This window comes from Felis catus, chromosome B2 (genome assembly GCF_018350175.1).
Source record: "Felis catus isolate Fca126 chromosome B2, F.catus_Fca126_mat1.0, whole genome shotgun sequence".
In the NCBI taxonomy this organism is placed as follows: Eukaryota; Metazoa; Chordata; class Mammalia; order Carnivora; family Felidae; genus Felis; species Felis catus.
In genome coordinates, this window is record NC_058372.1 from 79,234,714 (window position 1) to 79,256,994 (window position 22,281).

The following is a 22,281-nucleotide window of genomic DNA, read 5'->3' on the forward strand; positions in this document are numbered from 1 at the left end:
TAGGCCCTTTAAATATACAACCCCCCCCCCAACAGTGTAGGACTACTGCATTAAGGAAAACACAGAACAATTAGCACCCACCCCCCTCATTAAAAAAAGAAAAGACAGGAACACAATGTCCATGAATGAAAGTACTATATTTTTCCAGGAGGATGTAGAGATCCCTTAGGCTCACTGGTCAAAGCTTATTGATATACATAATTAGTTGCAAATTAAGGTTACTATATTTGACAAATTCAGTTACCTGATTTTCCCTATAAATTTTGGCACTTAAGTTACTGGCAGGGGAAAAAAAAATAGAAGCAGTATGAAAAGAACTGTCAGAATCTGACTGAGAAATGACAGCTGACAGCAAATCACCAACCACAAAAGCACAGTAATCTTGAACCACTTTCTGAGGCAGTAACTGGCTTAAGAGTCATTAACAATTCCTGAGGCCATCACTTTATTAAAGTACAAGCTAATAGCCTAAGATGACACTCGAAATAAAAGTTATATAAATTATAGAACACTTTAAGAAGGTAGGGAGAAGTTATTAACTTAAATGCTTGCTTTAAAAAGCTATATGGGAAATATTTCACGAAATGATGATGTTGGATAACTGAAGTCTTTACTGCCTTGCACTTAAAAAAAATTTTTTTTAACGTTTATTCATTTTTTGATAGAGAGAGACAGAGTGTGAGTGGGGGAGGGGCAGAGAGAGAGAGAGGGAGACTCAGAATCCGAAGCAGGCTTCAGGCTCTGAACTGATAGCACAGAGCCCAAAGCAGGGCTCGAACCCACAGACCGTGAGATCATGACCTGAGCTGAAGTCGGACGCTTAACCGACTGAGCCACCCAGGTGCCCCTACTGCCTTGCACTTCTGTAGAGCTTGTTTTTTTGTCAAAGTGTTGTATGGGCCAATTCCCTTGAAATACTTGATCAACAATCTTGAATGAAAAATTTAAACCAGCAATATTTACACAAAAACAGCACTGCAAGAACAAAGAAAGTGAGTGGGCTTAGGGAGTCAGAGAAACCTGGTTTCCAATCCCAATTATATGATTTACTGGTTGCATGATCATGGGCAAGTCATTCAACACTTAACTTCTCTGTGTCTCAATTTTCTTATCTAGAAATACAAATATCTACTTTATTAACACTGTTATAATAGTATAATGTGTCCTGGGCACATATGTCCTCAGTAAAAATGATTTCTTTTGCAATTTATAAAAATACCTTATTTCTATTCACATCTAGTACAATTAAAATCATATGTTACAATTCCATAATGCCAGAGCTAGGTATTTAAAATTATCATTGATCTTAACACAAACCTCTAACTTTGAAAATAATGTCAAAACATTATTATTTCCAAAGAGAAGAATAGATATCAAGCCAGAAATATGAAATTTCTACTACTGGGTAGTATATATCACTACAGTATGGGTTTCTGCTTTCAGATCACCATACAGAAATACTGAAAAAAAATGTTTAATGAAAATAGTACAGTATAGGAAGTAGAAATTTAGAATTATGTCTTATTCAATACTAATTATTATTTATTTTTAACTCAGTAATAGACTCTCGATGCTATGTTTTAAAAGTCACAATTTGGGGCGCCTGGGTGGCGCAGTCAGTTAAGCGTCCGACTTCAGCCAGGTCACGATCTCGCGGTCCGTGAGTTCGAGCCCCGCATCAGGCTCTGGGCTGATGGCTCAGAGCCTGGAGCCTGTTTCCGATTCTGTGTCTCCCTCTCTCTCTGCCCCTCCCCCGTTCATGCTCTGTCTCTCTCTGTCCCAAAAATAAATAAACGTTGAAAAAAAAAAAAAGTCACAATTTTAGGGGCACCTGGGTGGCTCAGTCAGTTGGGCGACCAACTTTGGCTCAGGTCATGATCTCAGAGCTCATAACAGCTCAGAGCCTGGAGCCTGCTTCGGATTCTGTGTCTCCATCTCTCTCTTGCCCCTCCCCAACTTGTGCCCACTAGCTCGTTCTCTCTCTCTCTCTCTCTCTCTCTCTCTCTCTCTCTCTCTCTCAAATAAATAAACATTAACAAAAGTTTTTAAGTCACAATTTTAGAGATAACTCTCTGAACAAGCTGTGAATACAATAAAAAGGGTAATTACCACCTTCCATGGTGGAAGGGTATACTGAACTGATTTCTTTTTCACAATAAAAAATATGCACTGAAAAAACCTGAACCAATCAATCTATTGTCTTTTTCCAGAATACAAGTCTCCTCTGAAAAATATATCTAACAGTCTTAGGCTTAGTCTTAATTCCTCAAGACACACACAAAAAAGAGATGAAAACAACTGAAATAGCAACTATGGAGAGGCAGGCTCTTTTATGACTTGAACGGTCAGATTCAAAGATATAACTAGCCATATTAAGAAACGTTCTCTAATGCATTTTCTTGTCACAAGTAAAAGTTCAACTTGAGCAGCAACATAATGTCAGAAACAACTAATAGAAACATTAATTTGAACTATTTTTATATTAGTTCCATTTCTTTCTCTTAGCGAACACTTCAAATAACATGAAAAAGACATAAAAATATTTTACTATCTGATAGTTATGACTTTAGGAATTCAGGACCCTTTTCTTATTGTCCATGCCAGTGACCTTTATTATTAGTTTATTTAGCTGGGGCCTAAAGAAACCATCTGGAATACTTATATAAATTGTCAGGGAAATGTCATTTCTTTACGCTGAGCTTGGTTCTCACCTAAAAATTTTAATGTTTCTCTAAAAAGGTATTAGGGTCCCCTTGCCTTGTTCCAACTTAGAAATCCTTAAAGTGGTCTGTACGGTCTTGCTGTTAGTATGGTTGGGTTTTTAAAAATATTCTCTGAGGGGCACCTGGGTGGCTCAGTCGGTTAAGCGGCTGACTTCAGCTCAGGTCCATGAGTTTGAGCCCCATGCTGGGCTCTCTGCTGACAGCTCAGAGCCCGGAGCCTGTTTCAGATTCTGTGTCTCCCTCTCTCTGACCCTCCCCTGTTCATGCTCTGTCTCTCTCTGTCTCAAAAATAAATAAATGTTAAAAATATTCTCTAATACCAAATCACCTCTTCAACCATATTTCCTTACATAAGCTTTTGCTGTTGTATTCAAGGCAAGTCTTTATAGTTCCACAACTTTGCATTTTCTGTTTTCCTGAAACACCTGTCATCCTTCTATCCCTACAGGGGGTAAACAGAAAAAGACAAAGACAAACACTCACTCTCTCTCAAACACACACACATTCTACTATTCACCTTATTGGTAAGACAACACAGTTTGCATTTCCTTTCTAAATCCCAACCCAGCTACCTCAGTCCACAGTTTTCCTCAACTTTTGACATTTATAGCTAATTCCAAGCATTTGACACATCACATCCTATCCTGAATTGTTCATGATATTTTAACAAAGAGATTTCTTCCATCTCAGCAGCCAGACTATAAATAAGTTGCAGGCATATAAAATATCTTATTAATCTTTATATCCCTATTCTCCACCAAAATACCTTACATATATATACTTAGTTGATGTTCCTTTTTGACTAGCAGGTAAGTTTTGAAAACAGTATGTATAGTCAAGGGAACAGGGAACTGCAAACATCAGAGAGGAGTGGAAGTTAGGGAGAATAAAGGTACAATGGGATGGGAAAGGCTAATGGGAGGAACTTACATTTGCTACAGTGGACAGTAGGAAGCCATGTTGGTGGCAATTAAAAATGAAAAAAAAAAAAGCAAACAAATGCAGGGTAAACTTATGAAAGGCTCTGAAGGCCATAAATAGACTGACTTTGCTAGAGAGTGTCAAAATGCCTAAAACAGAGACGATCAAGGAGTGTAAGGTGTTGAGGAGGAAAGTGAGGTAGACCAACCTCAAGTCACTCAGGAGAGGTGGACATTAACTGTCATGGCTAACAGAACTGAAGCCTCAAGGAAGATTATGTTCTCATTAAGGACATTTGAGACGCCACCAAGGAGTGGAATTCAAAGAATAGACTTGTCTTTACCTTTTTTCTACCAAGTGATAATTTTTCACGATTTTATTGCTTTAATAAATTATTCAGCCAGTAAAAGTGTCTAAAAATCAACATCAGACTTAAGATTTTACTTCTTATGGATAAGGATGACTTCTACAAGAGCTTGGGGTCTATATCTTTTAACAGGCTATAATAGTGTGGAATAGTTCACCACTAGTAGTAACTTACCCTCACCAATATAATTTTTACCTTTTCCTCATGTGGTTCCATTCCACTCCAGAAATCTCCGCTTCATGACATCTAATGACCCACATCATGTACATATTCCCTTATTTCATTCATCCTTTTGCTAAACCAAAACCACCCTGAGAGTATCTCCTTGCTTATTCTCACAGTCACTGCGTTTTACATCATCCAATTACCCTTGTGCTATGCAACCAACCTACTCATCCTGAAATTTAAAAAACATCTGTTCCTTCTCCTTGCAATTCTGCTATAATTCTTTTTGCAGCTAAAATCAGCCCTGAGTCATCAAAATGCCTCCAAGATACACTGATCTTGAAAAACATTAAAATGTTTTAATTCCAGCTATGCTCACAAAGCAAATTCAACTTTGAGCCAGAAAATGAGAAACTGTTTATCACTATATCTAGCAAAACTGCCACACCTGGTTAAAAAAAAAAAAAAATCTTGTAAATGAGATATTAACTTTTTCTTAAGCTAATCAGAGCACTCAAAATCTCAGGTGATTTGTTTATATACCTGATTTCCTACCACCTGGTATCTTTCTTAAAGAAATAAATTAGATTTCCAGAGACTGTTTCAAATTAACCATACAAGACTTTCACCCAGATCTCTTGAACATTAAGAAGTATTAAAGGTAAAATAAGAAATATTTAATATAAAAGAAAAATAATAAGTAGGGTTGGCCCTTCTAAAAATAATACCTGAGGAGGGATATATGACAAATAAACTTCAAACTAGATGCTTTGGGAACAGAAAGAAAAATACTTCATAAAGATATCAGAAGATACTATAATTAGAAGCCTTTTAATATCTCACAGATTCACAAGTGTTCCCAATACAAGAACACTCAGCTCTTGCTGTTAACAACCAATGAACATAAACACTCAACGCTAACTAAAATAAGTAGCAAAGGTAAGATTATAACTTTGAGTTCTTTATACTCCAGTATCTTTTTACATAAACAAACCACAATGATGCTCTACCTTGATCCTCGTGGTGAAACCATATTTCTTTTGGAAGAGTCATAGAGTCCAGCCAGTGTCTTAACTAGTATTAATCAATTATAGGGATAATTTGGCCTATTGTACAAGCAAAACTCAGAAGGAATTCAAGGACTATAATAATATTGTATATGATAATAATGCAACATAAATAGTAACTATACAGTATACACTAAATACTAGACACTTAAATAATACTCCATAGAAGGCAATAACTGCTACCTGTTGGCAACATAATCTTGGATTTGTTACTCAGCCTTCTAGGTCTTCCTAATCTGTAAAACTGGAAATGCTAAAAGTACCTGCACTTTATATACTGTTTCAGAATTAATTAGAACAGTGCCTGGCATTAGTGCTCAACAAATGTTGTCTGTAATATTTTTTTTGCTTGATAACAGTACTAAAACTGTGTTTTCAGTTTTAAAGAAATTAATTATCCTATTTTTTCCTTTTTCATGATAGAAAGTTTTCAAATACTGACAAAGAAGAAAAAAGATGAGATGCCCAAAGAGGTATCATATGGTTACAATATTTGATGATAAATGAGAAAAATTATTATACATTAGGTATACATTAAACTTAAATACTCTTATTTTGTTTCTTAAAGTCTAAGCCCCTTTGCCCAAAACAAACAAGCAAACAAAAAGTTTACATTAAATGAATTTTGCACTAGATAACTTCTTTTATTTAACTAAGACTTAGAAAATAAAATCTGATATTAAAATATTGCAGTATATTGAGAACAGATTCTGGACAGTAAATAACCCAAAATGTAATTTCAGGTGTCTATCCAAATAGATTCTGAATAGGTATTTTTATTTATTTAAAAAAAGATTTTTTTAATGTTTATTTATTTCTGAGACAGAGAGACAGAGCATGAGTGGGGAAGGGGCAGAGAGAGGGAGACACAGAATCAGAAGCAGGCTCCAGGCTCTGAGCTGTCAGTACAGAGCCCGACGCAGGGCTTGAACTCATGAACCATGACATCATGACCTGAGCTGAAGTCGGTCGCTCAACCGACTGAGCCACCCAGGCGCCCCTGAATAGGTAGGTATTTTTAAAAGAATGTGTATATAATGTATGCTGACTGATAATATTTTGAGTGTTATAAGATTTAAGTCTTAGAAGAAATCTTAATTAAAAGTACTTTAATATCAGAAACAACATATTATTTAGCAGATGAATGATCACCTGTGAAACTATTTCCTGGGTATCAGAAATGCTCTGATCTGGTGACACTATAGAGAAGAATTTAAATATTAATATTAATATTAATTAATAAAATGTTTTAGTAAAACCGTAAATATTCAAATGGTACCTCAATGCTGACCTATATTTGTAATGTTAAACTTAAATTTGTAATAGTTTCTCCAAACCTTATCTTGCATTGCATTTAGCATAATTTGTGAATTTCTAAAACTATAGAGTTGTCATTTTTACGTTCGGACAAATAATTCTACAGATAATAAAACTAGGGGATATGGAGAAAATGAATATTTAACTCACTATTTATAAAAAGCTATTTTAAAAGAGTATTAGATTTACTGGACTATACTTCTGTATTTTATTTTAGAAAATTAAAGATCCCTCCTATCCATGTCCCACAGTATTTATTGAGGACAGGGTGTCACTTCATGCAGCAGTTTCAAACTTCTGAAGGTGCTCAAAGCAGCAACTTTAGTACTGCCAATTAAAATTTTGGCAACATTCACTGATTTGTATTATCTAGTCTCAGAGTTTCTGCGTTTGTTACTGTTGCTGAAGAGCCAAAAAAGACAAGAGCAATCTGGAGCTTTCCCAACTGCCTGATTCATGGTCACAGACACATGAAATGGGTCTTTTCTGTATTCTTGGCAACTGAGGAGGGGAGGTTGTTTTTTGAAACTTTATTAGGCAAGAAGATGTGTGAGTATTCATAACAGAGTCCTAGAGAAATTATTTTTCTGTTTTGTGGGAATAAAGTAAAATATATAATTTCTAGAGGTCTCATAGAAATCTAGATCAGAAACTGGAATGATTTGTCTGAAATATGACTTCAGCCATAGTCACTTTAGGTATAACCTTTTGTACTGAAATGGTTATCAGTGCCTTTGAAATTCCAGTCAGAGAACTACTTCGTTTTAGAAGTAAAATATTGGTAGGAAAAAACACAAGGGGATGAGAAGTACCATGTTATTTCCTTTCACCAAAATAGGAGAGCCACTGCATTATAAATACCCAAACATGCATGATATAGTATCATTCACTTCTCTGAGAACATTTCAAAATTACAAAAAAGAACTGCTTATTCTTTTTCTCTCCAAACCACATTTAAGAACAACTAAGCTTGATATAACTAAGCTAAAATAATTTCTAACATTTGTCTATAAAGTGTCTGGCTCAAGAGAGAATGAAAGTCACTGGAATTTCCAGCTAAGAAAAATGCTAACTTTCTTAATTGGAAAATAATTTGAGAACTATATTTAAAATGTTCTCAGAATAATGTATTCATAAAATCTACATTTCAAATAAAGCTACTGATGTTAATAATTTACAACCACAATCTTAAATTAGAAAATAAAATTAATTTATATTGCCTCAAAGATATCCCAACTCAAGATGTACTATATATTAGAAAAATAAAGTTCTAAGGCACTAAATATAAATATGTATGTTAGAGCCAGAGTTCTAAATACTTTATGATTTCATGGCAAATACTTAATAGTTAAAAAAAAAACATCAAAGAACAAAAACCAAACCAAACCAAACCAAGCTCTTAGATACAGAGAACAGACTGGTAAGTGGATGAAATAGGTAAAGGGGGTCAAAGGTGCAAACTTACAGTTATAAAATGAATAAGTCACTGGGATTTAATGCATAGAATGGTGACTATACTTAGTAATACTGCACTGCATATCTGAACGTTGCTAAGAGAACAAATCTTAAAAGTTCTCATAATAAGAAAAAACAATTTGTACAACTATGTACAGTGATGGGGGTTAATTAGGCTTTGGTGATGATCATTTCTCAATGTACACAAATATTGAATCATTGTGTCATGACACCCAAAACTAATAAAATTTTATATCAGATCTCTATAAACAACAATAACACTCGGTTTTCTAAGCATCCTCAATAATAATGGTAACAAGTATCTATTTTATGTGCTTTTATGTCTCAGGCACTATACCAAATGCTGAGGATCTAGAATTGTACAAGACCAGTGTCGACAGGGCTTATCGTCTTGTAGACAAGTATTCTAAGGACAGGAAGATAAGAACACTAAAACTGAAATGTGTGACTACAGACAGGCCTTACGTGTTACTAAATTTTGGCAATAATGCTGCCAAAACCACTGTGGTAAATATGGCAGGATAACTACTACTATGAATACCTGTTAGAAGCCTAGTCTGCAGTTACTGTGTGACTTGTTAGTAGACAATGCATGATTTTAACACCCAGAAAGTTACAACATGGGCTCACCTGACAGCCCTGCAGTAACCCTGAAGCACTTTGTGAGCAAGTATGCAGGAGAAAAAGTTGTCAGAGACTTAAGAGCTATTGCATACAGGTAGGAAGACTTTTAGCTTCCATAAGGGTTTGTTTTTTTGTTTTTTTGTTTTTTTTAAAGCTTCTCTCACACTTTGAATCTGTTTTCAACAAAGGGATAACCATGTCTTCCCTTATTACTCATATGAGACACTGAAAATGTGCCTCTTCTTACAGTATTAAGAAAATTTAGCCAGTATTCAATGAATATGTTGCACAAATCCAGATCTGATTCCATTGCTTTCTCTCAATTTCTCACCTACCTCCATTTCTTTCCAATTTCTTCTCCTAGGGGAGATGTTACCTTTATTTCTTTCTCTATCCTCAAAATACATGAAATTACTTGGAAGACAGAGTAGGCGTGGAAGGCTCCCTTCTGTTCTTGAGAATGAATTTTTTTTAAACAGAAAATAGCTTTACTTGGCTGTATGAAACATCTTAATTCATTTCTCATTTACCTTTTTCTCTACTTTCCTCCTCCCTCCTCCCAACAACTATGACATCTTATCATTTTCTTCTCCCTCCAAAGCCACTCAGAGGGCTGCCATCAACTCAGGGGCAGGTAAGCTTCCTCATGATCATCTGCACTGCAGAAGGATGGCAGTCTGCTGCCAGAATCTTAAGGCAGCATGAGCTGGACAAGTCCTACCCTGCAGCAGTGTTTGCCAGTTTGCCAAACTGAGTCGTGACCCATAGTCCAAGAGAGAAGTCAATTTAATGGGTTAAGACCAGCATTTAAAAACCAAATCAGGGGTTCCTGAGTGGCTCAGTTGGTTGGGCATCCAACTCTTGATTTCGGCTCAGGTCATCTCAAGATTCGTGGGATCGAGCCCCACAGAGTGCAGAGCCTGCTTGGGATTCTCTCTCTCTCTCTCTCTCTCTCTCTGCCCCTTCCCTGCCAGAGTGCCCCACCCTCACACATGCAACTGCACATGCGCAGACGCTCTCTCTCTTAAAATAAATAAACACTTAAAAAAAAAACAATAGAAAAATAAACAGAATAGAATGGGAAGTAACTATTGCATCACACTTACTTTGAAATTCCAGTCTACATTGTGTGTATATAAATATATGTATGTGTAGAACAGAATCTCAACAGAAATACATTTCTTACCTTCCTACAGGTCATAGTCAAAAATCTGGAAGCTACTAAACTAGAATACTCAGTTTTAAGGACTACATCTTTACCTGATGTAATACTTCAGACATTTTAGAAATTTAAAATATGGATGCTAAATATTTTCTTTTAGTAAAAAGTGCTGATCTAATATATATATTATTTCCTAAACTCAAATATTTTCTAAAAGATCATCAGTCAAATTAGTTTTCTTAGTGTTTTTCAGTCTTTTAATAATTCAGAGTCCCCACTTGACCTTTATAAATTTAACCAACCCAAGAAATTAAAACTGCCAAGTCACTAGCAATCTCAAAAATATTTTTAAGTAACAAACGACAATCCGAACTCAATATACCTTAAAGAAAAAAATATTCTACTTTTTTTTTTAAGAGAAAAAAGTCTGAGGGATGGTATGAATTTCCAAATATGCTTTCAAAAATGAAGAGATCACCATTTATTTGCATCTGTTGCATATGCATATGAATGCAAACACCAATACTGTATTTCCTTGGCTATAAAGAGATTTTTAAAAATTCAAGCTCCAAAAGCTTGGAGTAGGAGACTGTGACGAATGGCACCCCGTTCCTCGGGAAAGATGGAAGCAGGATCTAAGGCAAGAACTTAGCTGTACTGACTATAAAATAACTGCCTCAGAATAATGGTTATATTCCTTACTTTTCACATATGGTTGCTGTGTGGAATTCATAGTTAAAATACAGAGGACACTTTTGAGCCATTCTGCAGTGTCAAAGTGGAAACTGTCTGACTGAACCTCACAGCCTCTCCCACTTCTTAGGCTGTCAGAGCTGGAAGAGGCAACTAATACCAACCCCTGCAGGGAGGGACAGCCCTGTGGCCTTGAGTCTTTCCAGAACAACCCCTGAGTTGATTAAAAGTGATGTTGACAGGCTTCAATTCTTCTTGGTTTTATGAATTCTGGCTGCTAAGTAGAGCCTCCAGGACTAGAAACCTACAGGAATAGCATTAAGATTTTTACTAGACTGTGAGACTCTCTAGAAAACAAAACAGAATAATAAGGATAAATTGAAAACTATTACTTAAACTTGAACATGTCTATAAAAATAAGCTACGAATAACAATTTATATACACACAATTAAGACAAAGGTATTACATAAAGATATATGGAAATACCATCCCCTAAATAAGGGATTTCTGAAAAACTTCTGACAGCCTGAAAGGATACAAATAGAAATTAAGCAAAATTTTGCTTTAATCAAAACTCCCCTTCTTAATTTCAAAGACTGCATATAAAGGTATAATGAACTGTATCTCTTAAGAAAAATTAAGTCATGCATAACCTAGTACATTTAGAACATTAATCTCAATAAAGTTAGAAGAAGTTAGTCTTGGATGAGGGTGAAATCTGCTTCATTTATAGCACAAAACAATAGCAGTGAGTATGTGAGGCAGTTCCTGACTCTGAATGACACCTCATCAAATGATCAGTGTTTTATTTACTTTATTATATTTTAGGATAAAACAAAAGACAATCATGCATGTTTAAAATCAAGATGATAAACTTCCCCTAAAAATTTAAATGTATATGCTTTCAATACCTTTTTGGTTAATTGAAAAATCTGGGAAAACATATTTTATTCACTTTTTAGGGTTCTTAATTTGAGGTCCCTAAATAACCTTCAATAGAGTCCATGAACTCTCTGAACTTATAAATAGAAGTGCGTGTATGTACATTTTTCTAGAGAGAGGGTCCACAGCTTTCATAGGATTCTGAAAGGGATTAATGATCTGAAAAGAGAGTCACTGCCTTGGGTGAAACTTATCTACACAAGGGCTGAGATTGTTTGAGAAAAGAATGTTCCCGATGACTTATGGAAGTTGTTAAGAAATAAAGGTTAAGTTGGAAAAACTTCCCCTAAAAACAGTAAAACCTGAAACTAGTATGAAGATGTATTAGTCTAAGACTATAATGAAGTCACATGTTTGTATATATTTGTGTCTTTATCTAAGACTTGGCTAAGAAACGAGAACTAAAAGATGGGTAATAATGGAAGGGTGTGTATGTGTGTGAGAATGGTTGTAATGACTTATGTTATACATTAATAGTGCAGGTATCTCTTGTCATGCTACAGCAATTTCTGAACTCATTTAACATTGGTCCAAATATCTCTTATCCTTTTTGTGTTTTTATTTTTCTCTCTTTCATCTTTATAAAATGGAGCTGCTTTTTAGAAACACAACTGTAAAACGTATCTAATAAAAAGAGCCTCTAACACCAAGCCACTCAAAACTTAGATCTGTGATGTTAGTGAATAATTCTTTTTCCTAAATATTCAAGTGAACAGTTTCCTAGCTTATTTACCAAAAAAATTCAACTAATCTGCTCTTAAGGAAAGCAAACCAGTTTCCATTTATTAAAGGTTTATCTGATATCTATGCCACACAACACTGTATCATTACACTTAGTTTATTTAATGAGAGAGAAATGAATCTAACAAGTATTGGTATTTCATGGCCAAAGAATCAGGTGCAAGGTAAGGGAGGAAATGAACCTTAAATTTCTAGTCTAATCTCAGTCATTTAAACTATGATTTTTTTTATTGTTTTCCAGTTAACTTATAAATATTCTAATTAGGTAAGGATGTATATAGCATTTTTAAAGACACCATAAGAATTATGAAGGAACTTGAATAATTAATAAAGGTAAGAAATCCTTTCACGGTTTATGGGAGAAACCTTTCTGACAGCAACATCAAAGGGAAAAGGTGCCCTACAATAATGGGCCCTTTTCTTTTGAGTTGGTTATCTAGGCATAAAGGGTTGACAAAGGATTGACCTCTGTCACTGAGCTTGTTAGGAAAGGCCTGGATAAAGAAAATGTTATGTTAATAAATCAGGTGAGTGACGGAGGAATTAACCTCATACATACATTAAACTATGTTTTTGAAACATGTAACACACACACAAATTCTACCCCTCCCTAAATATATAATACAAGCCTCTCACTTTTTAGTTATTTCAGTTCTAATAAGGAAAAACAGGATTTTCCAAACCAATGGACAGAAAAAAATTAGGCTTTCAAAATGTTCCTGCAGAAACTTATTAGGATTCCTGGCAATACTATTGAATTCGGTGAACAGGATAGTGAGAGAGGTTTATGAAGAAATTCTTGCCAACTCATGTTCCAGGGACATTAAAAATAGAAGAAAACAAATGTACCTGAATGCTTGTCATTACTTAAGAAAGAATAAAAGTTCAAGAGGGTCCACAAGTTAAGATCCTGATGATGAACTTTTGAGAGTGTTTTTATTTAAATTAAATGAGTAGAGGTATTTAAAGAGGTGCTGATGCTATGGTAACCAAAATAAGATTTTTCATTAAGAAAGTCCAATAATGTTACTAAACCTCAACATTAAATATTTTTTATGTCCTCTATTCAGGCTCAGTCTTTTCTCAAAAATCCTTGTTTTTCAAAGCATAAAAATATATGTTATTTATACAGGTAGAAAGGAATTTGAACTCATACCCCTCAACTGGAACAAGAAACAACTCGTGGAGCCAAGACACAAATGTGAGGAAAAATCAGAAAACTAAACAAAAAACATAAAACAAATTTTATAGGCCTATAAGAAAATATTAACAAAAAGTTATAATAACAAGAAAGGATGATCTCAAACTGTCCTTTATATTACTACTTTAAAGTTCATAACATTATTCCACTTCTTACATGAAAGCCTAGATGGAATCTACGATTCAACCCTTAAGTAATATTACTATAAAAACAATGTTTGATGAAAGATTGAACACTTTCCCTCAAAGATCATAAATAAGGCATGGAGGTCTGTTCTCACCATTTCTATTCAACTCTGTGTGTAGGCTTTAGTCAATGTAGTAAGGCAAGAAAAAGCAGTAAAAAGCATCCAGATCCGAAAGAAAGAAGGAAAACTGTCTTTTATAGTAGATGGCATAATCATTTATGTAGAAAATCCTATGAATATGCAAAAAAGGACTAGAATAATTGAGTATAGTAAAACTGCAGGATTTAAAGTAAACACATAAGAATCTTTTTATATACTAGCAATGAACAATCAGAAATTGAAATAAAAAATATCTCTATGGTCAATGTCAAAGCAATTACTGCCTCTATTTTCTTCCAGGAGTTTTATGGTTTTCAGGCCTCACATTTAGGTCTTTAATCCATTTTGAGTTTTTTGTGTGTGTGTCAGGTGGAAGAAAGTGGTTCAGTTTCATTATTCCACATGTAGTTGTCCAGTTTTCCCAACACATCTGTTGAAGAGACTTGTCTTTTCCCATTGTATATTCTTGTCTCTTCTGTATTAAATTGATCATATAAGCATGGGTTTATTTCCAGGCTCTCTATTCTGTTCCACTGATCTGTGTCTACTTTTGTACCAGTAGTATCCTGTTTTGATTACTACAGCTTTGTAGTATATCTTAAAATCTGGGATTGTGATACTTCCAGCTTTGTTAAATTTCTCTAGATTGCTTTGGCTATTTGGGGTCTTTTGTGATTCCATACAAATTTTAGTAATATTTTTTCTAGTTCTATAAAAAATTCTGTTGGTATTTTGAGAGGGATTACAGCAAAATAACAAGCTTTTGCACACTAAGGAAACCATCAACAAAACAAAAAGGCAACCTTTCACTGTTGGCAAAAATGCAAACTGATACAGTCACTATGGAAAACTGTGGAAGTTCCTCAAAAATTTAAAAGCAGAATTACCATATGATCCAGTAATTTTACTACTGGGTATTTACCCAAAGAAAATAAAAGATATATATCGAAAAGATATATACATCCCTATGTTTATCACAGCATTATGAAAGCAACCAAGTGCCTATCAACAAATGAATGGATAAAGAAAATGTGGTGTATACACACATACACCACACACACACACACACACACACACACACACACACACACACACTGGAATATTACTCAGCCATAAAATGAATGATATCTTGCCACTGCCATCTGCGACAACATGGATAGACCTCGAAGATATTTTGCTAAGTGAAGTAAGTCACAGAAAGACAAATACCAAATGATTTTATTCTTATGTGGAATTTAAGAAACAAATGAATAAACAAAGAAAAAAAAAGAAACAAACAAAAACCCAGACTCTTAAATACAGAGAACAAACCGGTGGTTGCCAGAGGCGAGGTGGGGGAATGGGGATGGAAGGAGTGAAATAGATAAAAGGGACTAAGAGTACACTTATTGTGATTGAGTAATGTACAGCACAGGTGAATAATTATATTGTACACCTGAAATAAACATACGATTGTATGTTAATAATATTTCAACTAAAAAAAAACCCTTTTTTTCCTGCATTAATTGTAAACAAAAATTATGCAAAAAATTCTTTATAAAAATGTTAAAAAACACTTTTATAACACCACAAATATAAAATATTTGTGGATAAATCTATGAAAAATGAAAAAGTTCAATTTAATAAAACAAAATACTGTTGAGGAATATTAAAGATTTAAATAAATGGAGAAATATGTGGTCTTCACGAATTAAAAGATTCATTATTGTTAACATATCATTTCACCTCAAATTGATCTATAGATTTAACATGATACAAGTTAAAATTCTAGTGGGCATTTTTAGAGAATTTGGCATTTTAAGATTTGTATGGAAATTAAAGGAACCTAATTAGTCAAACAACTTTGGAAAAGAACAAGGTTGGAGGATTTACCCTACCTGTCTCCATGACTTATTACAGAGATACAATAATCAAGATAGTGTGGTATTGGCGGTGGGGTAGACACAAAAATCAGTGGAACAGAATAGAGTCCAGAAATAGATCCGCACACACATAGTCAATTGATTTTCAACAAAGATGCAAAGACAATTCAGTGGTGGCAAGAATAGTTTTTTTAAAAATGGTTTTGGAATAACTGGATATCCACGTGCCAAAAAGATGGGGGGTTCGACATTCCTCTATACCTTGAACTTTGAATCTTATATTAAAATTAACGCAAATAGATATTACATCTAAATGTAAAATCTAAAACCGTAATGATTCCAGAATACAAAGGAGAAAAATCTTTGTAACTTTGGTTAGGCAAACATTTCTTAGATCAGTACCAAAAGCATGAGCCATGGGGAAAAACTTATAAACACTAACATTAAGAACTCTGCTCTTTGAGAAGCCTGTTTAAGAGAATGAAAAGACAAGCCATAGCTGGGGGAAAAGCTGCAAATCTTAAATCTGATAAAGGACTTATATCCAGAAGATATAAGAATGCTCATAACTCAACAGTAAAAAAAGAGAAAAACAACCCAATTTAAAAAATGGCAAGATTTGAACATGCACTTCACTAGAGATGTACAGATGACAAACAAGCACATGGGAAGATGCTCAACATTAGTAGCCATGACAGAAATGCAAAATAAAACTGTAGTGAAATACCACCCTGTAACCATAAGAATGACTAAAACGGCCATTGGAAGGAAATCTCACACCCTACTGGTGGGAAAACACTTGGGTTATTTCTTAAATATTAAATATACAACCACCATTTAATCCAGCCATTCTCATCTTAGGTATTTACCCAAGAGAAATGAAAAGTATATATCCACAGAGACTTGCATACAAATGCTCAGAGCAGCCAAAAAGTAGAAACAACCAAATGTCCATCCACAGGTGAAAGGATAAAGAAACTGTGCTATTACCATACAATGGAATACTACTGTAACAATAAAAAGAATGAGCTATTTGTAAGTGCAACAACATGGATAAATCTCAAAATAATTATGCTGCGTCAAAGAGGCTGAGAGAGGAAAAGGAGGAGAGAGGGACAGGAGAAATACTGTATAATTCCATTTATATAAAATTCTAGAAAATGCAAATTAGTCTATGATGACACAAATCAGATCAGTGGTTGCCTGGAGACTGGAAGGGAAAAAAGAAGGGCAGGAGTGAGGAATTTCAAAGAGGCACAAGGAAACTTTTAGGGGTGATGGATATGTTCCTTATGTTGACTACAGCGATGGTTTCACAAGTGTTAAGAAGTTCAAAATTTATCAAATTACACACTTTAAATACTGCTTTGGCCAAATTTAACTCTACCATGGGCAAGAATATTAAAATAATCAATTCTTTGAAAAACTGAATTACTTCTTCAGCAGAAATATGCAAAAAACAGTAATTCACATTCATAATTTTAGTATGTTGATAGTTATTGGCAGGTGCCTGGTGGGTTCTGGACAAGTGAACTACACCTAAGAAAAGTATACTGGAAAACGAACAATCATACCTTGATTTGGGCAAAGGGTCTTTCATAACCTCCAACATAGAGCAGGCCAACGTTCTGAGGAAGTAACCTACAAAAAAACAAAAACAAAAACAAAAAACCCACATTATTTTGAAAATACTCTTCCCTATATAAGAAGCTTGTATAACCAACAAAATTTGTATAACAGATAAGTAACATGAAAACTTAATATCTTTGCAATTATTCTGGTCTTTTGCACTATGGGATAGTAACTAGCGAAGGAATAATTCTTTTTTTTTTTTTTTTAACTAATTTGGAAACAGATTATCACAGGAGGGTACTTTATTTTTGTTTGTTTATCCAAGTATAATTAACATACAATGTTACATTAGTTTCAGGTATACAATATAACGATTCAACAATAATTCTTGTATTTCAGAAAATAGTGGTAAAGGCTGAGAATGGAAACTTCAGAAGTAGAACAGTATGACATTTAGTAATTCTTGAAAATTACTATACGATGTCTCTGGAAAAAAGTGAAAATAAGTAAAGTATGTAGTTAAAATTCTATAAGAATTCAATTCAAGAAACACTATCTATACCATGTACTACAGGAGATAATACAAACCTAAATAATTCGGTCCCAAAATCTAACAGGAAAACTAGACACATAAATAAATAACCCTTCCAAAAGGTGGTCTCTGATAAGTGCTACATAGATGTATTTGCCACTGCAAAGTAGTGATGTAAGAGGTACTTCCTATGGAGGGAGCTGGAAAAGTTCAAATAGTTGGGATTTAGTTTAGTCTTAAAGGGTAGATAGGGCAAAGGGATAAATTTAAACAAAGCCCTGAAAATGCAGAAGATGTGAGACAAAAAGTGGACAAGTATGGCTACAATGAGGGATAATTTAGTTGAAGATGAAAAGTCAAATGATGTTTGGAATAGACCAAGAATGTCAAATGTCATTTCTTTATTTTATAAGCAGTATGGAGTCATATTTTTATAAGATGTAATTATTCTTATAAAAAAGTTCTTATAAAAAAATAAATGCATATGAAAATAAAAAGCAAACCATATAGAGAGTAAAAAAATAAATAACTAAAGGTTACCTTCCCTGCATCATCCTTTCCTTCCTATTTCTACTTCAAAGAGACCCATCATTCCTGACTGTATTAAACACTGTGAATGAAGAACCACAATCATTAGAACTGTGTTTGGGGAGTGTGCAGTGGCACAGGGTATGAGAAGAGTATAATTAAACATTCTTGTGAGTATCTCCTTTTTCTTTTATCATATCTTTTCTCAATGGACACTGTGAGTAAATGGACACAATTCCAGTTTTAACGTTACTATACATAAAGAATATGAAAAAAAAACTCGCCTGTACTCCTTGCTCAAAGCAACTAGGCCAAAATACATCTCCTCAGAGTCTAGGTAATTAAAGTTAATAGCCTTTTATGGCAGCAGGCAAAACAATTATCTCAAGGATGACTGTATATTCTACTGCATGAATCTGAGAATGAAACACTTAGTAGTATTCTAAAGTGAACAAAAGACTGCAAACTCCAAATTATCAAATGGAAAATTCTCAGTGTACTATATTGGTCTAATCATAAAAAACCAGAACAAGATTATGATAACTGCTCTTTTTTTTTCTTTTTTAATTTTAAAGAGAGTGAACCAAGGAGAGGGGCAAAGGGAGACAGAGAGAGGGGGAGGGGGAGAGGGAGAGGGAGAGGGAGAGGGAGAGGGAGAGGGAGAGGGAGAGGGAGAGGGAGAGGGAGAGGGCGAGGGAGAGGGCGAGGGCGAGGGAGAGGGAGAGAGAGCGAGAGAGTCTTAAGCAGGCTCCACGCTCAGTGCAGAGCCCGACATGGGGCTCAATCCCACAATCCTGGGATCATGACCTGAGCTGAAATCAAGAGTTGGAAACTCAGCCAGCTGAGCCACCCAGGCGCCCCTATCATAACCATCCTTTTAAATTTATCATTAGTGACTTCAAAAATCCTACTTAATTCCAAGATATGCATTTCTTCATATTTTAACTTCTCTGAACATTGGATGCCTCTGATATTCTGTGGTGTCTTATAATCATTGTCACCAGGTGACAGTTGTGAGATGGTTTTGCAGTTACCTTCCATTGACTCAGTCTAGGAAGGCTAAAAAAGGATACTCTCAAAGTACCTTAGACTTCATGAAATAAGGTAGATATTTAATCTCCCAGGAATATCCTCTGCTCCTTGACATTCTTTAAAGGCCCAGAAAGCATTAAAGGTTACTAAAAGAATGTTACTAGATGATGAACACAATCCTGATTAAACCAAGTTAGCAAAAAAGCTACTTAAGTTTAGAATATAAGTGATACTTGTAGTAATTCATTTTAACAGGTTGTTGAAGGTCATAAACACGACTAAAGGGATTTGTTCACTGAATACAAGTAGAAAGCATCAGAAATGTCTCTGCCATCAATTAACATATAAGGAATTAAATTCCTCACAAATCATTGCCAGTATCACAAATTTAATGTTAGTTATATATAGCAGTGGTAATTTATTTCCTATATAACAAATGTTCACAAAAACCTTAATAAACCCCCTTCAGAAGTAAGAATAGTCACTGTTCATACAAATAGATGCTAGAGAAAGAAGAGAGTAAAAGCTGGCTGACATTTAAAAATCAATATGCATCTAATTACTATGTATATGCATTTCAGGAAGCTTGCCAATATACCATTTAGGGTGTCTCCCTTCCTCCAAATTGCCTATCTAACAGCTAGCTACCTTTCCTTAAACAGGAGATTTCTCTAATGTACCAATTATGTAGTATATATATATATGTTTCACTTTTTAAATACTGTTCTTTTTTCATTCATGTACCTATTATTACTTACCACAGATTATATTACCACCACCAGATGAGTGGGTTTTAATATGTACCATAATCTAAAGGCCTGCTATGTGCAAAACAATGAACACTTTGAGACATTTTAAAATGGGGTATTTCTTTAACCATTTTACCTCTCAGAAAATTATTTTGCCCAATTGTATACATAATTATTGTCAAATAATAGGCACCATTTTTTGGTGATAGAGTACTTGTGTATAATACAGCAATCACACATTTTAAATCCCCAGAGTAAGGCATTAATTCAGCACTCACATGTGCATTCACATTTATATGTTAAAATAGAAACTCTGACTCATTCCGTACCAGAAAATTGCTTTGCCCTTAAGTTATATGAACATCAACATAACCCTTATACAAATGCTAACAACTCTTAAAATATTTGCTTGTAACTAAATATTTCTATAGTGTGGCTATCAAAGGGGATGTTTTTGGAAAGTAGCAATAAGACAGGGGAAGTGGGGGGCTGGAGGAATGAGATGTACCCATTAGAGTTTTTGAAAGAGTAAACCTAGGGGCGCCTGGGTGGCGCAGTCGGTTGAGCGTCCGACTTCAGCCAGGTCACGATCTCACGGTCCGTGAGTTCGAGCCCCGTGTCGGGCTCTGTGCTGATGGCTCAGAGCCTGGAGCCTGTTTCCGATTCTGTGTCTCCCTCTCTCTGCCCCTCCCCCGTTCATGCTGTGTCTCTCTCTGTCCCAAAAATAAATAAACGTTGAAAAAAAAAAATTAAAAAAAAAAAATGAAAGAGTAAACCTAGGCAAGACTAATGTTCATTTTGCTTCAACTTCCCAAATACAAATATTAACAAATATTTGTCCTGGAAAGAAAGATGAGAAGTTATTTCCAGAAAAGTTTCTCACATAAAGGAAAAATAAAACTTGTCAGGTAACAGAATAAACATTATTTAAAAGAACCGAATTCACTATAACCTAATGCTATATCTATATCAGATGTAAAAAAACAAAACAAAACAAACAAACAAAAAAACTTGCTTTAAAAGGAAACTGAGTCTATAATTGCTTCAAATTAAAAGTTAAAAAAGGAATCATTTTAAAATATGTAAGCTAAGTAACTCAAAATTAGCAGTTCTGTCTACAAGCCCTAATTACAATACCCCCTGATATATTTTTCATCTGCAACAAAATATCCTGAAAAAATTTACAGTATCTTTAACACTGATTTATATATCCTACATCTTACAGAAACAGCCTCCAATGTATCTACTAGTAGGAAAATAGAGAATGCAAATGCACTTAATATGGTATCAATAGTGGCCTTTTGCATTTGAGAAAATGCATATTACTGAGAAGACCTTAATTATTCTCTAAGACTCCTCGTAGGATGTAAATAAAAGTAGCATATGCCGTTAGGCCCAAAAAAAACTTGGATGAGCCAATGAGTAAGTTTATTATTATCTTTAGAGACTTTTCATAGCCTACACTTTTCTATTCTGGTTTATTTTTAAACCTTAGTACAGGCTTAACAAATGCTCTAGACTTTTGTTTAAAAAAACAAAAACAAAAACAAAATAAAAAACAAAACAAAAAAACCAACCACCACCATACCACCAGTACCACGTTTATATAAAGAATCTGGGTCGCCAGGGTGGCTCAGTCAGTGGAGTGGGCTGACTCTTAATTTTGGCTCATGTTCATTTTGCTTCAACTTCCCAAATACAAATATTAACAGATACCTGTCCTGGAAAGAAAGATGAGAAGGGTTATGGAATTGAGCCCTGTATCAGGCTCTGTGCTGACAGTGTGAAGCCTGCTTCGGATTCTCTCTCTCTCTCCCTCTCTCTGCCTGTCCTCCACTTGCACATGCATGCTCTCTCTCTCCCAAAATAAATAAACATTTAAAAAAAAAAAAGAATCTGATCTGCATGTCAACAGAAATAAGTTACCTAAAAATGATGTTTGACTAAGTGAAATATACATTAAGTAAAATAAATAAAAGAAATAATAAATAAGACTGGGGAAGGATAAATACTGAAGCAAACAACAGAAAGCTGCATCATTTTGCAAAAGGATATAAGAAGAAATGCTGACCTACCAGTATTCAGAGAATAAATATATTTGTAACTATTTTATTGCCAGAAAAAAATCAAGGTAAAAAATATTACTGAGGTAAAGCAAGATACCTCAGAATAATAACAGTTCAATTTGTCAAGAAATTTATATGCATTTAATAACCTAGCTACAAAATATGTAAAACAATTAACAGTGTACATTATGAAATTAAAGAAATCCACAATCACAGTCAGAATTTAAACTTTCCTCTCTCAGTAAATGATGGGA

At 34.5% G+C, this 22,281-nt stretch overlaps 1 protein-coding gene across 2 annotated transcripts in view; it reads right to left on the reverse strand.

The window, feature by feature from the left end:
• RNGTT (RNA guanylyltransferase and 5'-phosphatase) overlaps window positions 1-22,281 on the reverse strand; it is a 312,630-nt gene that overhangs the window by 34,950 nt on the left and 255,399 nt on the right. For both annotated transcript variants that reach the window (XM_011282466.4, XM_045057829.1), the window contains exon 14: window positions 17,123-17,189. In XM_011282466.4, the coding sequence (XP_011280768.1) occupies window positions 17,123-17,189 (67 nt within the window). The remainder of the gene's footprint in view (window positions 1-17,122; window positions 17,190-22,281) is intronic.